Here is a 16,100-nt window from a genome sequence, read left to right as displayed (position 1 = left end):
TTGTATAATGATATAATAAATGTACTAAAGAGAGCGGCTGTAGCTAAGAAATAACACACATTGTAAGCGTAAGAAAAAGAAAATTGTAATAGGTTGGAATAAACATGTTAATGAGGCACACAGGAATGCCAGGCAGAAATTTCATGTTTGGTGTGATTATGGTAAACCTAGAGTTGGCTCCATCTATAATGATATGTGTGAGGCTAGAAGATACTTTAAGAAACGTCTAAAGTGGTGTCAAGACCACGAAGAACAAATAAAGATGGATATTCTAGCTTCACATCATTCTAATAATGACTTTCGGTCTTTTTGGAAGGCTACGAGGAAGCTAAGTACAAAGTCTGCCCTTCCTGTGTCTATTGAAGGCGTAAGTAATGCCGAGAACATAGCTGATCTTTTTAAGGATCATTTTACTGTTAAATCCCCTTTGGGGCCATCGCGTGCGGAGTTGAATGTTGAGACTGGACGTGTGGTGGAAATTAGATGTACTGCTAGTGAAGTAGATCGAATTATAAAATCTATGAGTAGAGGTAAATCTCCAGGACACGACAGTCTCAGTATTGAACATCTAAAACATGCTGGGCCACACTTGGCGAGACTGTTGGCAATGCTCTTTAACTTTTGTATAAGTCACTCGTACATGCCGGAGGAGATGATTAGAACAGTGGTGATACCTGTAGTTAAGAATAAAATTTCTGATATAACAGACAAAAATAATTATATATATATATATATATATATATATATATATATATATATATATATATATATATATATATATATATATATATCTGCAAATATTGGTATGGAAATCAGCTGAATAGCGTGCGATGGGCGGGGACTATGTCGCAGTCATACAGATTGGAGTGTGGTGTGAGGCAGAGGGTTGTCTTCGCCGGTACTATTTAATCTGTATATTAATGATCTGATTGTTGCTTTGAGTGGTACCCGTGTCGGCTGTCACATAGACGGCATTAATGTTAATAATATAAGTTATGCTGATGACATGGTGCTGCTCAGCGCGTCGATATGTGGGCTTAAAAAACTCGTGGCTATTTGCGAGTCATATGCTGCATGCCACGGACTGATATACAATGCTGTATATGGTCTTTGAGAGCAGAGGCAAAAACTCAATAGGCTTTCCAGATATTAAACTTAAGGGTATAGCGCTGAAGAGGGTGTATAAATTTAAATATTTAGGACATCAATTGGCCTCGGATCTCAAAGATGATGATGACATTGAACGGGAGCGGAGGGCGCTGGCGGTGAGGGCGAATATGATAGCACGCAGGTTTGCGCGGTGCTCTGGACAAGTTAAAATTACGTTATTTAGATCACATTGCACATCTTTCTATGCATGCAACCTGTGGGCTGTATATACTCAAAAATCCTACAGCGACCTCCGTATCCAATATAATAACGCGTTCAGGGTGTTGATGGGGCTGCCACGATTCTGCAGCGCGTCAGGGATGTTCGCTGAGCATCGTGTAGATTGTTTTTATGCCACGATGCGAAAAAGGTGTGCATCCCTGGTGCGCAGAGTACGTGCCAGCACCAACAGCATCCTGAGTATGATAGCAAGCAGGCTGGACTGTGTGTACGTTAATCACTGCTGCGCAATTTCCAATGGAATTGTGCAGCGGTGATTATCTGTATACTGCTTAATATATTGTATGTGTGTATGTGTGTGTATGTGTATTGTGTATGTAAATTTACTAACATTAGTTTTTAAGAATATTGTTACTAATAAATATTTAATGGACCAAAAAGTCTGAAATAAAAATTATTATTATTATTATTATTATTATAATACCAGAGGTATTACGCGCGCGTTGCCGACTCTGAAGAAACCTCTTTACCCCCTTTTGAAGAACTCCATGCTGTAGTCTCTTGGGAAAACCTCGGCAGTGAACTCATTCCATAATCTGAGTGTTCGTGGGAGAAAACATTTCTGAAACTGCGTTGTACGCGACCGTCTAGGCTGTAGGGCATGAGGGTGAACTCCCTGCCGATGGTGAACCGTACGATGGTAGAAATTGGCCGTGGGTATCATATTGAACAATTCCTCTAAGCGCAATCCGTTGTACAAGCGGTAGAACACGCAGAGTAAGGCAAAATCTCACATAAAACTTAAGGGTACGATACCGCTTGCAAGCCTGGGATCATCGACAATTCTCATAGCTCGTCGATGCACTGAGTCGAAGGGTTTAATCTAGGTACTCTCGCTCATAAGTGACAGCATTTGGTTATTCCTTTTTACTTTTGCATTGATCTTATGAATGTTTCTTATACAATTTATATTGGCAAATAAGCTAGGTGTCCACCTCATGGAAAATCACATAATTTTGTCATGATTGCTTCGACATGTTTGACATGATAAATATGGTAGTTTGAGTTGAATATGTATTATTAATTAACTAATTTCATTAATTATGTATTCTGAATATGTATTAAAACAAAAACAAAATAGGGATTTACAAAATTTACATGTCGAAATAGATTTAAAGCAAATATTGTAAAGATATATAATGAAAAAATATTTTTTCTAATTAATTCCAATGGCAAAATTCATCATCATATATGTGAATGACTGTCTTTTACATATTACAATAATTTACAATTATTCCTTTACTTTTTCCCACATAAAACATCTAAATTCCTACAGATATGTAGATATACTCTGTAAATTATATCTTACATTATAAATTTCACAACACAGCATCCATTTACAAGCGTTTTTATACAATCAATAAACTAAAACTAAATTATTTTGTGAGATAAACTAAAATAATTTAGTTTTACAGTTTGTTGAACAAACGTTTGGTTGTTTGTATTAAGACTTTTATTATACTCTTAAGTGGCCTCTCCCTTGTCAAGAATAACACAATAACCGTGATTCATGACCCCGCTCTTAACGTCTACGTTATGGTACACTACAAAATTTTGACATTTAAAATTGAAACTTACTGTATAGAGCACTAAGTGCTTTTTTTTTATAGTTTAATATAATTATTTTCTGAATCACACTTATTTATTCCGACCTTCAACTACATTTCAGATATAACTATCTACGGACATTACTTGATACAACTCCTTCTAGGTTTTTGGTTCTGTGTTATCGTAAATTGCGCTTTATCCCGTTGTGTTAAGACTTTACTCCGTGTCGCTTTTGTCCTTCTTCTTTCTCTTACCCTTTGGGTGAACTTTGTAAACGTGTTTCTGAAGATCTTTGAGTTTTAAATATCTGAAAAAGAAAAAAAAAAGATTATGTAAGTTTATTTGTAACATTTTCTGTGTGGTTCCGGCATTGAAAAAGCCACCCCTTCCTCTCCCATGGGTGTCGTCAGAAGCGACTAAGGGAGGGCGTGGGATAGGCAGCAGCGTCCGTCTTAAAACATCTCCAAAGCCTCATTGCGATTGCCAATTTGCCTGCCAAGCGTGGCAACTACAAAGAAAACCTCCCAAGGGGCAAGCTTATGTTCAGCAGTGGACAATTAAGCCTGATATTTGATGATGATGAAAAAGGTATAGGCAAGTGTATGTAGAGCGAGGAAGCTAAACTGACCTGCAAGGGCACTGGCTGCAGACGAACTTGAAGTCCTCGGGGTCCCCGTGGGCGCGGCGCTCGTGCCGCTCGAGGATCAGCGCCGACACGAACGAGCGGTGGCACGTCGGGCACGCGTGCGGTTTCGACGTGCTATGCGACTGCCGGCCACACGCACGATAAATAAATAACATTGCATATACACACAGCGCCATCTAGTTACAAACTGAGCTAAGTTTGTACAAGGCACTTTGTTTTTAATGGGTGATAATAGAATGGTAACCCCGCCTGTGCTTACGGTATACGCTGGCGGGGCACCAGTGAGAGATGACAGATGAAGTTGAAAGCAGATCAGTTAGCCCATTGTGAAGAATTCCACGAGAACTAACCACGATGGTTTCCAGGGGGAACCACGTGGTGGTCGACCTGATTAGTAACTGGGATGGATTCTGAGGCATCATTTTTCTAAACCTATTTCTAAAATTAGAATTTTAATTTCAAACAATGTAACAACTGTTATTAATTATTTTATTACAAAAAAAAAAAAAACAAATATTGTTAAAAAAATCTTGCACGCAAAAACTACTTAACAAATTCGAATCAAATTTACTACACGGATCAGTTGTGACGGATTAAGAGGCCTCTTAGTCCGGGGGAAGGAGGAGATTTGTCGGAAGGCACGGCTCGCTGTGGAGCCACAAGATACTAACAAGATTTTAACTGAATAAATATAAAAACATACAAATGTGAACTAAATAAAAAACTTTTAAAATTACATTAAAATGCCATTGTGGATAGTTTATATTCCAACTTAGCATAGAATATTTTATGTAATTGATAAAAAAATAATAACACTTACCACTTTAATATGCCGTTTGAGACTGGAGTTTGTGCCGAAACTGGTGTTACATATATCACAGTGGAATGGCCGCTCGTTTCTGTGTGTGCGCTCGTGCACCTGTGTATGTATTTACTGTTATTTATTAGCTGTAAATAGGTAATATAAAATAGGTGTTCTAGCTTTTTCAAACTGCTATATTGACTGGCGTCGGGCATTCGTCTTGCACCATTGACGTGGCATAGTAAACACAAATGCAGAAAGAATTGTGAATTTCGGTTCAGCTTTTGCTAGACCGAGACTTTGTACAAAAGTCGTTTACTTAGACACATCTGTCCCATTCGTGTTTCAACCGTGAAACAGTTGTGTTTGCATGGCTGTGTTTCGGTTTGAAGGGTGGGATATGGTAGTAAATTTTCAGGGTACAGAGAAATATAATATAAAAATGGCGGCGGTAGTCACTTACCATCAGGTGAGCCGCATGCTCGTTTGCCCCCTGTGTTGTAAAAAAAAAAAAAAAATAACACCGGAGTCCTCAGGAATGGTAACGCATGGGGGGTATCATGGGCGAAACAGTATACTCTGTTATGTCTATGGTACTGCTCATGTTTATAGGCGACAGTTACCACTTTCTATCAGGTGGACCGTCAGCTTGTTTGCCATTCTAAGTTGTATAAAAAAAAAAACTTACGATGTAATCGCCTAACATATTCCCAAAAAAATTTTTCAGACTGTTTCAAGCAATTAAAAAATATTCTATGTACATTTTGTATTAAGTGCTTTGCTATAGATTTAAAGAATTCGAGTGTTACAGGTACCCATGGCATATGAAGTCTCATATTTACTCTTTCGATTCTACTACAAATGACCATACCTGCAAATTGTATGATTCGAAGAAACCCTTCCCGCAATAAGTACACCGGAAGGTGGCTCCTCGCAGCACCCTCTCGTGGCACTTCATGTGCATTTTAAGCAGTGCTTGTGAACCGAACTTCTTTGGACATTCTTGACAGGCGTGAGTTTTTTCCTACAAAAAAAATGTTTTAAAAAAATTAATAATTTTATTATATATATTTTAATCAAGTTTTTGAGAACCTAGGAAGCTAATGGTACTCATAATGTTAGGTACATTATTTATATATTTTTTAATGTGAACGCCTTACAACTTAGTGACGTTACCGCTAGATGGCGTTGTATAAAAGTTCAAAATTATTCAGAAATAGATTCAAAACTAAGTAATGAAATATTTATAGTTGCGAGAGTTTTTATTTTTGTCTTCATTCCTGTCGTGAAAAAATATGTTAAGATTTTTCAGTTAGTAATGTCGACAAAAAACGAAAAAAATGAACCTATTTTAAATACACTATCGGGACTTAACGCGATTAAAGATTTTTACAGATAAATAGTAAAAGAGACAGGCGTGACAGATATGAATATATGTAAATAGTAACTACATAACTACTACTTTATTGCGGACGTTTCGACGTGGATTGCACCACATGGTGGTCACGACAGGACTTTATGTCTGATAGTGTATTTAAAATATGCATAAACAATGAGAAAGTTCAAAATTAACAAAAAAAAAAAAAAAAAAAACTAATCATAATTACGTTAGCAATTACAAACATTGTCTTCTTATTTAGCTATTTATAGAGAATCAATTAATTACCAAATGCGTGTCCCTGTGCTTGGCCAGCGAGTGTGGATACTTGAACTTCTTTGGGCACTCGCTGCACTGATACCCGGACACGCCCGTGTGCGTGGCGAGGTGGGCGCGGTGCGCCATCCAGCCCAGTACCGTCTTACGGCATATCTTACACTCCCGGGCTCGAGTCGCGTGGTACCTGGATTTAATTATTTTCTATAGATAAGCGTGCACAGTTGCTTTATTCATGTGTTTGTTTGAAAGTGAGGTACAGTGAATTTTCAGAAGAAAAACTTAATATTTTTTTAATGATATAACTAAATACTCCTATTAATGCAAATAAATGATTGATTCATTGTTAACTTCCCTGTTATATGTATTATTATTATATATTGTATATCTATTTTTTTTCATAAAACAATTTAAAATTTTTTACAACCACCTTTTGTATCAAACATTTTTCATAATATGGTGAATCAAGAATAAATCAATAAAATAAAAATAAACAATATTAAATTTAACTATGAATCAATAATTTATTTCTCTAATTATCATAGTCTTTGGAATTGTAATGCATGAGGGATCTTAGGTGACACAGTATATTTTGTGAGATCCACAATACTGTTCATATCTATAGATGATGGTTACAACTTTTTATCATCTATGTGTCGTATTCATCATCTATTTGTCTTATGTGTTTGACTTCTTTTGGGGAAAAATTTATATGTAAACCCTACCAACACCAAAATAACTTATTAAATTCGGTTCAGAAGAAAATACTTAGGAACTCAATCCTTTTGATATCACTTAGAAAAACCTCAAAAAATTTAAATTTGACTCTTGAAATTAGTATATTCTCTTTACAGACAGAGGGGGGGAAGAGAGAGAGAGATAGTGAGGGAGTGGGAGAGAGGGGGAGATGGGGGATGGAAAGAAGGAGAGGGGCTAGAGGGAGGGAGAGTCAGAGGGAGGAAGAGATGGCGACAGAGGCAGGGAGAGGGCAAGAGGGAGGAGAGGGAGAGAGAGGTACAAATGTAAAATCAATTATCTTTGAAAATTGCTTCGGTCATAAATGCCTCTGGCTAACTCATGAAGAACTGTATACATTAACATCTTTACTTTTTTTATTAATATTATAAATGTGAAAGTGAGTTGGTTTATTGTTTACTACTACATAGAGCCTCAAGGTTGGTCACTAAACGAAATTGAATACGAAACTAGATGGCGCTAGTCGAAACTTGTGGTTCTCGTTGTTATTTTGTAATTTCTAAATTAGCATGTAGTTTTTAATATTATATATGAATATGAAGTGACAAATAATATGCAATATTTTCCTAAATGAATTATAATGACACAATATTAATGTTTTACTAATATGTGTTTTTTTACAAAGTTGTATGACACAAGAGAATAAAAACAAAAATTATAATAAATTACTACTATGTCAATAAATAAAAGCACGCATCTATTTAGAAATTTTGCCTCAAATTATCTTTAATTTCAAAATAATTAACAAAAACCAGAAGTCTTGATTCCAGCGCCATCTAGTTTCATGTACAATTTTGTTTAGTGACTTCATACTATCACTCTGCACACGGACAAAGTCAGAGGTATTTTTTTTTTTTTTATTCTAATTTTTGTTGAGGCTTTAGTACACCGGAGTGACTATGCCAGCCTCATAGGGATTGTCTGAAAGTCAGTCTGTCAGTCCGTCAGGGACACCTTTACCCACAGATATAGCCGTCTTGCATTGCGACTGCCAGGTTGACTCAGTATTACATTGACATTACCGTTATATAATGGCATATCGCCCAGAATCCGCTGTTTCAGGTTACAATTCCGGCCACATTCCACCAGCAAATGTAGAAGATCTTCCACTTTGTCACAATACATACAATTTGGTGATTGTTTCATTCCTATAAGATGATAAAATTTGTTGAGTGGAACATGACCAGATCGCATCCTGAACGCTATCACTAAATACGGTCTTGAAAGACTTGTTGTTTGAAACCAGGGTATTAATGAAGGCATTTGCTGTATAGTTTTATACCATATCCCCTTTGAACCTGAACAGTTTTCAAAGTGGTTTCTCCATTTCGTGACACAATCACTCTTAATTCTACCAATGAATTCATTTGCATAAGGGTTACAAACAATTTCTGTTCCATCCTCAATAGCCTGTTTGGCTGCCTGATCTACTGTTTCATTCCCTGGCACTCCTATATGTGATGGTATCCATTGAAGTTTTACGGCTACATTTCTTTGTTGTAATATACATACCAGCTTTAAGACCTCATAGGCTATCGGCATACCTCGTGTACCCGAGACACACCGAGCCAAATGGTGGAGGGCACTCTTTGAATCAGTCAGTATAACAATTTTTTGTATATTTAAGGTGACAGCGTATGCCAATGCTTTAGTAATTGCTATCAATTCAGCTCTCATTATACAGATATTTTTATTAAGTTTCCAAAACATAGTTTTTCCAAACTTCGAATCAAATAGTGCCGCCCCTACACCTCGAGAATCTTTTGATCCATCTGTATATATTTTATGAAATTCCTCATAGTCCGTCTTTAACATATACGTAGTGAGACATTTCAAAACAGAACCATTAATATTACGTTTTGCATTGTTGACATCTTTAACATTTAAACACAAACAGGACTTCACATCAATGGATGTAACCCAGCTATTTAAACTATACATGTCAAGTAAAGGACTTCTGTGGATATCCTCCTCTTTAAGGCTATTGTGTACATCAATTAAGATAGGCTTTGTTTTACTATACCAATAGTTACAGTTATTTGACGATAAGTTCACTACCGATTGCATGGTTTGGTTATTGGAGACAGAAGCCACTCTCAACCAAAATTTGTACCCCAGCCAATGCCTACGCACAAACAGGGGAGGGAGAGCAAGTTCGGTCTCCATTACATGAATGGGAGTGCTTTTAATAAAGCTGCCACATATTCTTAAAGCCTTATTCTGTACAATGTTTAATTTATTAAGATGAGTTTTGGCGCCAGTTGCATACAGAAAGCTAGCATAATCTATACGGCTTCTAATGAGCGAAATGTAAAGTTTACGCAGATGTATTGGATGAACCCCCCATGAGCTTCCTGCAAGCACCTTTAGAATGTTCAATAATTTGTAGCTTTTTTCACAAATTTCATTTATGTGTGTACCCCATCTTAGAGATGAATCCATCCACATACCTAGATATTTAACTTTTTTTAATAACTGAAGAGGCTTTCCATTAATATCAATGGTAATATTAGGTGTCTTTCGAGATCTACTAAAAATACATACGAGGTCTGTCCGGAAAGTTCGTATAAAAGTGTTCTGGAATGCGAGAAAGAGGAGTGGGGAGGCCAGGTAAGCGCAGGACCCCTTCCTTATGTCCCTAACAATGCTTCAGTTCTGGTCTGACCGCCGTGCGGTGCGAACTGGCTTGTCACGCCATCTGTGAAGTTACCTCTTAACGAAACCCCGTCGGCATGGAGCCCGCTTCCGTTGAAGAGCAGCGCGTCGTAATCAAGTTTCTCTCGAAACTCGGCAAGAATGGCCGTGAAATTTTTGCCGATCTCAGAACAGTTTATGGGGATGATGCTGTGAAGGAACCAACCGTCCACAAGTGGCTAAAAAGATTTAGAGAGGGCCGAGAAAGCATCAAGAATTCGTCCCTCCAGGCCAGACAGTTGATGGAAAATTCTACGTCGATGTGCTCAGACGCCTCAAAGCTCGTGTGGCACGAGTTCGTCCAGAATTGGCGCGAGAGGGGCGTTGGATTCTTCACCACGACAATGCCCCTGCCCACACCTCTCTTGTTGTCCGTGAGTTTTTGAGTAAAAATTCCATTACGGTGACCGAACACCCCCCTATTCGCCGGATTTGGCCCCGTGTGACTTCTTCTTGTTCCCAAAAACCAAATTGGTACTTCGGGGGCGGCATTTGGGGGACATAAATGAGATAAAAAAAGCTACGACGGGGCAGCTGAGAAACCTACAACCAGAGGACTTTCAAGGAGCCTTCTCACAGTGGAAACGGCGTTGGCACAAGTGCATTATGTCACAGGGGGAGTACTTTGAAGGGGATAAAATTGATTTACCTGAATAATTGTAAAATAAAATTTTTAAAAAACTTTTATACGTACTTTCCGGACAAACCTCGTACATTGCTTTTTGATTCAGACAGCCACAAACCTATCCCTTCCAAGTAACTGGTCGCTTGTGCGAGACTGTCTTTGATATCGTTTTCGGTATTATGAATCTCCTTATTCTCACTGGTTTTATACAGTACAAAGTCATCAGCGTATTGGCTAACAGTTACTTTGTCAATATTTTTACTCATTTCCATAGTAATGATATTGAAAAGCAGTGGTGATAATGGATCTCCTTGCGCGAGACCTTTTCCTGTATAACGTACGAGGCCTTCATTACTTTCATTTGCTATGACTTTACAACGTCTACTAGATAGGAAATTCCATAGATATTTACAAATTTTGCTGCCAATCCCGATTCTTTTCAATATCATTATCATGGAACGAATGTTTACATTATTATAAGCATTATCGATATCTATAAAGCACGCAACAGTTGACTTATTATTCGTAAATCCAACCTGAATATCATTTACTAGTCTGGTAAGGTTGTCTAAACAAGATTGTGCTCGTCTGAATCCCACTGTAGACTGTGGAAAAAGATAGTTATTTTCTACATACCATTCCATCCTTTTCATTAGAATCAAGTGAAATATTTTGCAAGGACAGACCATTAAGGATATAGGCCGTAATGACGAAGGATGGTCAGGATTGCGGCCTGGCTTCAAGATTGGTATTATACTTATATCTCGCCATTGGTGAGGGACTATGCCGGTCTGTAATATCTGATTATATATATGAAGCAGCACAAATTTTCCAGATAGCGGTAGATTATAAAGCATGGAGTATGATATATTATCCATTCCAGGTGATGTGTCTTTACGTTTTAGTAAATTGTTCAACTCAGCTATGCTAATCTCTTGTTCCACGTATCCAGTGGATGCGTTAGGAATACTTGGAGGTTCTTCCGGAACATAATCTGGTGTTATGGAGTAAAGAAGATTTCTAGCATGGGCATTATTCACTGGAGCATTTCCACCATATCCTCCTTTCATCCATCTCATTTTCCTCCACATATCTACGGGTGATGACTGCATGTCTAATTCTGAACAAAATTTAGCCCAACCTTTACATCTTTCTTTTTTTATTAGTTTGCTAGCTTTATATATTTTTTCTTTGTATTGAAGATAATTATCAGGGGTCGGGTTACTTCTTAATTTTGCTAATGCCAGTCTTCTTTCTGCTACTACCCGGGAAAGATTCGAATTCCAATAGGGCTTGGGTTTAAAGCTAGATATAGGGCTGTAATTAATTTTTCTCCATGGAATTGTCTTCTCAGCAACTGACTCCAAGGCATGTATAAATGCATCATAATGTAATTGAATATTATTGAAGGGCGGAAAATTGGTGAAAGCTTCCTCCAATTTATTTTTATAATCTTGCCAATGAGCTTCTTTTAAGTTGCGCTTTTTATAATAGTTACTGGATTTCTCAAATCCATTATCAATTTTAACAATGACATGGTCACTTCCCAAGGATTCGTTTGTTGTATGCCATGTCAGTTTTACTGCAATGTCTGTTGTTGCAAAACAAATATCAGGAGCTGATTGTTGTAAGAAGCCATTAACCATTTTAATTCTTGTCGGGTTACCATCATTCAAACAAATATAATCGTTCTCAAACATAGACTTGTAAATAATATCTCCTCTTCTATCATTTTTGTATGACCACAATGAGTGATGAGCATTCATGTCTCCGACAATAATGGTTTCAGAGCTAAATAACTCAAAGATATAGTCCCAGTCCTGTTGATTAGTATTTGCAGATGGTGGACAATATATAGAAATTATATTTCTTATGTTTGGGACGTTGAGAATTTCAAGAATCAAAATCTCAATTTCAGAGTTAGGAATGTTATAGTTTTTAGGGATTATTTTAATTGAATTATGTGACAGAATACATATGCCACCATATGAGTCACCTCTATCCTGTCTCGTAATGTTATAATTTGGTATTCGGACAGTATCCTCTTCAGGTAGCCAACTTTCAGTTATTGAAGCCAGGTGTATTTTCTCTTGAATTAATAATGCTTCCAAGTTTTTCAATTTAGGTTTTAAACTATTTGCATTCCACTGTATAATTCTTACATTATTTATTTTATTGTGTCTGGTCATTTTGGTTTAGTCCTAGAAGTCGTAATGTTAAATCAAGAATAGGATGACTTTCTAAAAATGTTAATATTTCTTGTAATATATATTTTAAAAAGGTCTCCAATTTACTTTTGAATGTATTATTTGAAAATATGATATCCTTTGTACGTTCTAGAATTCTTTTTATAGGGAATCTTTTCTTCATTTTCTTTTCAACCTCTACTTCAGAGTCATTACTATTATCCATGTAATTTAAGTTATTAGTGTTGTTGGAATCATTGTCTGGGAGCTTATCAAACTGTCCACATATTTTCTTGGATTTCTTTTTACACATTTTCTTTTTCTTGCTCTCATTGATAATAGGTTGTATTGTTTCTTGGTCGCTGCTTATTTCTTTACTTTCTTCATTAATGTAATTTTCCTTCATCCCAGCTACCACGTTAGCATAACTTTTTTTTTGACTGAATACCGGCTCTGAACTTGCATTCTTACTGTTATTTGTGTAAGGTTGAGCCAACAGCCCAGTGTTTCTGTGCATTGCTTTGGCTTCATTAATTTTATTTAGTGCGACTTTATATGTGCAGTTGTTTTCAGTCATGACTTCTCGTATTTCTCGTTCTCTATGAAATGTTGGACATAATGTTTTCACTATTGACATATGGTTACCTTTACAGTTCACACATATGTAGTTTGTTGTTTCACAGTTTTCATGATCTTTGGCACATTTAGGGCATATTTGTATTTTAGATGGACAGTAGTTCTTTATATGACCATATTTCCAACATTTAGAACATTGTGTCACTGGAAAAGTGAAAGGGTCCACCTTAATGCGGCAGCCATATGCATGTACATATGGAGGCAAGACAGAACCTCTGAAACATACCCGAACTGTCTCACTTTTAATCCATTTACCAACCTCGTCTTTTTTGTTCAGTCTTTTTACAGCTAGTATCTCCGTTTCACTTTCTAATATATTTTTAATATCATTTTCTTCCATTTCCATATCTATTTCCCTAATTAACCCATAAGAATAAGTGACCTCACTGGTTTTCCTACAAGCCCAAGCCCTTTTTTCCATATTTTTACAGTTTACAAGAGTGTTTGCAGCCATCTCCGATTTGAACCTAACCAAAACTTTATAGGGGCTTTTATATGTAACTTTTAATATATCTTGAATCTGTTCTGTTTTGAGTATTTTTGCTAAACCTATCTGTTTGGGTAATATATCCTTGGATGTAATTGATACTTCATGCATGTATATATCATTTTTCTTTACAGAGGGTAGGTTCAAATTAATATTGGGTGGTGACTTACTCAAATTTAATTTCTTGCTCCTACTAACAGTAATGAAACCATCTGAATCATCTTCCAAATAGGACTCCCTTCTTACTCTCTTATTTCTAGAACTAACCCTTTCTTCTGTTATCTCTGAATTTATGTCATTACTATCCCATTCCAACTCCGATCCATAAACCACTCTGTGTATGTCTGCTTGAGTGTAAGTATCTTGAGATAGAGACTGTTGTTCTTCTTCTTCATCATCCATCCTTTTATTTTATTAATACACCACTATAATTTCACAAAATATTTCGGAGGTAGATAAAAGTTTTTGTTAAATTCTTCCCAAAATATTTTAAACCACAACTAAATACCACATAATAAATATCACACTATATTATCTTAAAGTTAAAATGACTTTTATGATTATGTAATTTAACTAACTTCAACTTAAAAGTTTAAAAAATATTTAATTATTAGCACACACAAGATTACGTCTATACCTTGCAAATTCTTGACAAGCACTGATATATCAAATTGATCCTATCCATTTATCATTTAACAAATTTTACAGTAATAAATATTACAATTTCTTCACAAAATTAAAATATGAAGTCAGAGGTAAAAGCTAGTATTTATATATTTATGTAACTACAAAAAAATTACCTTTGTCTATGGTTCTTCAAGCTACTTTTAACACTGAATATCTTATCACAGTCTTTACACGGAAACACTTTCCCAACACTACTCGGATCCGTTACTTCCTTAGCATTCATTCTCTCAATAACACGAGCCTCTTTCCTCATGTGCTTACGCTCCTCCTTCTCTCGTGCCATTTCCATCCGTTTCTCATTGGTTAAACCGAATGAATGCCATTTCACATGGATCAAGAATCTTTTACAATGTTTAAATACAAGTTCACAGTGAGGACATTCCAAGTATGCCTCAGTATTTGAACCTGAAACAAATTTTATTGAAATAAGTATTACTGTAAATATGAATGATGCAAAATTCCCAATTTGAATTTAAAATTTACTACACACTAGCTTTTATTTAAGCAGACAGCAAAATTAAAATAGGTATAAGTACAATATTAAAAATTTACCATTTTTTATCATTTCTGTTGCTTCAGCAACACTTATTTCACTTTCAATAATACTGTTGCCTGTTACGTCCTCTTTTGAGACCCCATTTACATCCCGATGATACGGCTGTATGTTGTCCAAATCCACCCAACTCGATAACTGCTCAACTTTCACAGTCACATCAGGTTCGATTTCAATCCGTGTTATATTTACTGTTTCGCCTACATTTATTGATGGTTTCACATCATCCTCTGATTCTGATGACTCCTCTTGTTCCATTTCTGTGGCAGACATATTACCCTCGTCATCAACATCCTCCTGCTCTTCTGAACCTTGTGTATCATTTTCACTGATGTTAGTTTTTGTTATATTCACATTTACTGTTGATTCATCCTGTTTCTCCATGTTATCATTACTTTTCTGATTCAATTTCATTTCTCTATTTTTGGTTGTATTTATTAATATATTTTCAATCAATTTAACCGTGTTCTCTAGACTTTTACGCCTTGTGTTGTCCATTTCGAGACGTTCCTGTGTTTTGACACTTAAATCTATATTGTAATCAACATGTTGCCTGCTGTTGTCATTGTACATAAAACTATTGTAATCATTGTTGAAGCCAGAATGTTTGTGATACGCTTTGGTTGGAACTTGAGGTATGTTAATTGGCGCTTTTCGGTATTGGCTCATATCTTTGTAATCATTGATTGAAGGTCTTTTATCGAAATTGGTGTAACTACCCATGGCTTCAGCTTGATCATTCTGAATATTCAAGTTCATAGGCAACATACCGTTTTGCCAACCAGATTCATGAAGGATATTGCTGTTTGGCGCAATATAACTATTTTGGAAAGGTGGCGAATGATAATTAGGAAACTGATTCATTTGTGGAGCCATATTCATTGGAGCATGTGCGTATGGAGAAAAATTAGGAATGCTGTAACTTCCTGCAGCCGACTGAGGCGTTTGTTGTGGCATTTTACTCAAATTATTTATGTTATGCGACATATTCATCGCACTAATTTGAGACATGTTTAGCGGTGCTCCCATATTTGCTGGCGTGTCATTCGGCCCGTAAGGACCGGTATTATGCAACATGATCACTTTAGCACTATAACAATGGTCTAACACAGTTTAAACGGTTTTATTTCATTAGAATTTACTAAATAAACATGGGCTGGGAAAGCCATTTTGACATTACAATGTACCTACTTAGGTAGGTAAATACCGAAGGTACTATGTTTAATCTATGGCAAATGTAAATACCTATCAAACCAAAATAAAATCCACCAATCCGCCCGTAACAGTATAGCCTAACCATATAATTTTTTTGTTGGAATCTAATGAGTTTCATAAATGGTTAAATAAAAATATATACATATATTTACATATATATTGCTCCATTTAGGATAGATATGGCTTTGCTAGCTTTTTTTATCGATAATGTGCATGATTTAA

General features: G+C 36.2%; 2 protein-coding genes across 2 annotated transcripts; both read right to left on the bottom strand.

Annotated features, from left to right (window-relative positions):
- Window positions 1-1,789: 1,789 nt before the first annotated feature.
- LOC113510393 (zinc finger protein 583-like) lies at window positions 1,790-15,882 on the bottom strand. Its single transcript, XM_026893848.3, has 7 exons — window positions 14,663-15,882; window positions 14,224-14,515; window positions 6,052-6,226; window positions 5,257-5,409; window positions 4,404-4,502; window positions 3,566-3,705; window positions 1,790-3,244 (listed from the first exon to the last, which is right to left on the bottom strand). The coding sequence occupies exons 1-7, from the start codon at window positions 15,738-15,740 to the stop codon at window positions 3,154-3,156; spliced, it is 2,028 nt and encodes a 675-aa protein (XP_026749649.2). The 5' UTR covers window positions 15,741-15,882; the 3' UTR covers window positions 1,790-3,153.
- Window positions 7,732-9,243, bottom strand: LOC128200254 (uncharacterized). The gene has a single exon (XM_052893099.1). It carries the CDS (start codon window positions 9,241-9,243, stop codon window positions 7,732-7,734), a length of 1,512 nt encoding a protein of 503 aa, XP_052749059.1.
- Window positions 15,883-16,100: the final 218 nt, after the last annotated feature.

Source organism: Galleria mellonella, unplaced genomic scaffold (assembly GCF_026898425.1).
Source record: "Galleria mellonella isolate WM207_F2 unplaced genomic scaffold, CSIRO_AGI_GalMel_v1 utg172, whole genome shotgun sequence".
Taxonomy (NCBI): domain Eukaryota; kingdom Metazoa; phylum Arthropoda; class Insecta; order Lepidoptera; family Pyralidae; genus Galleria; species Galleria mellonella.
The sequence above is the reverse complement of the archived record's forward strand: the minus strand, read 5'-3'. Positions and strand labels throughout refer to the sequence as shown.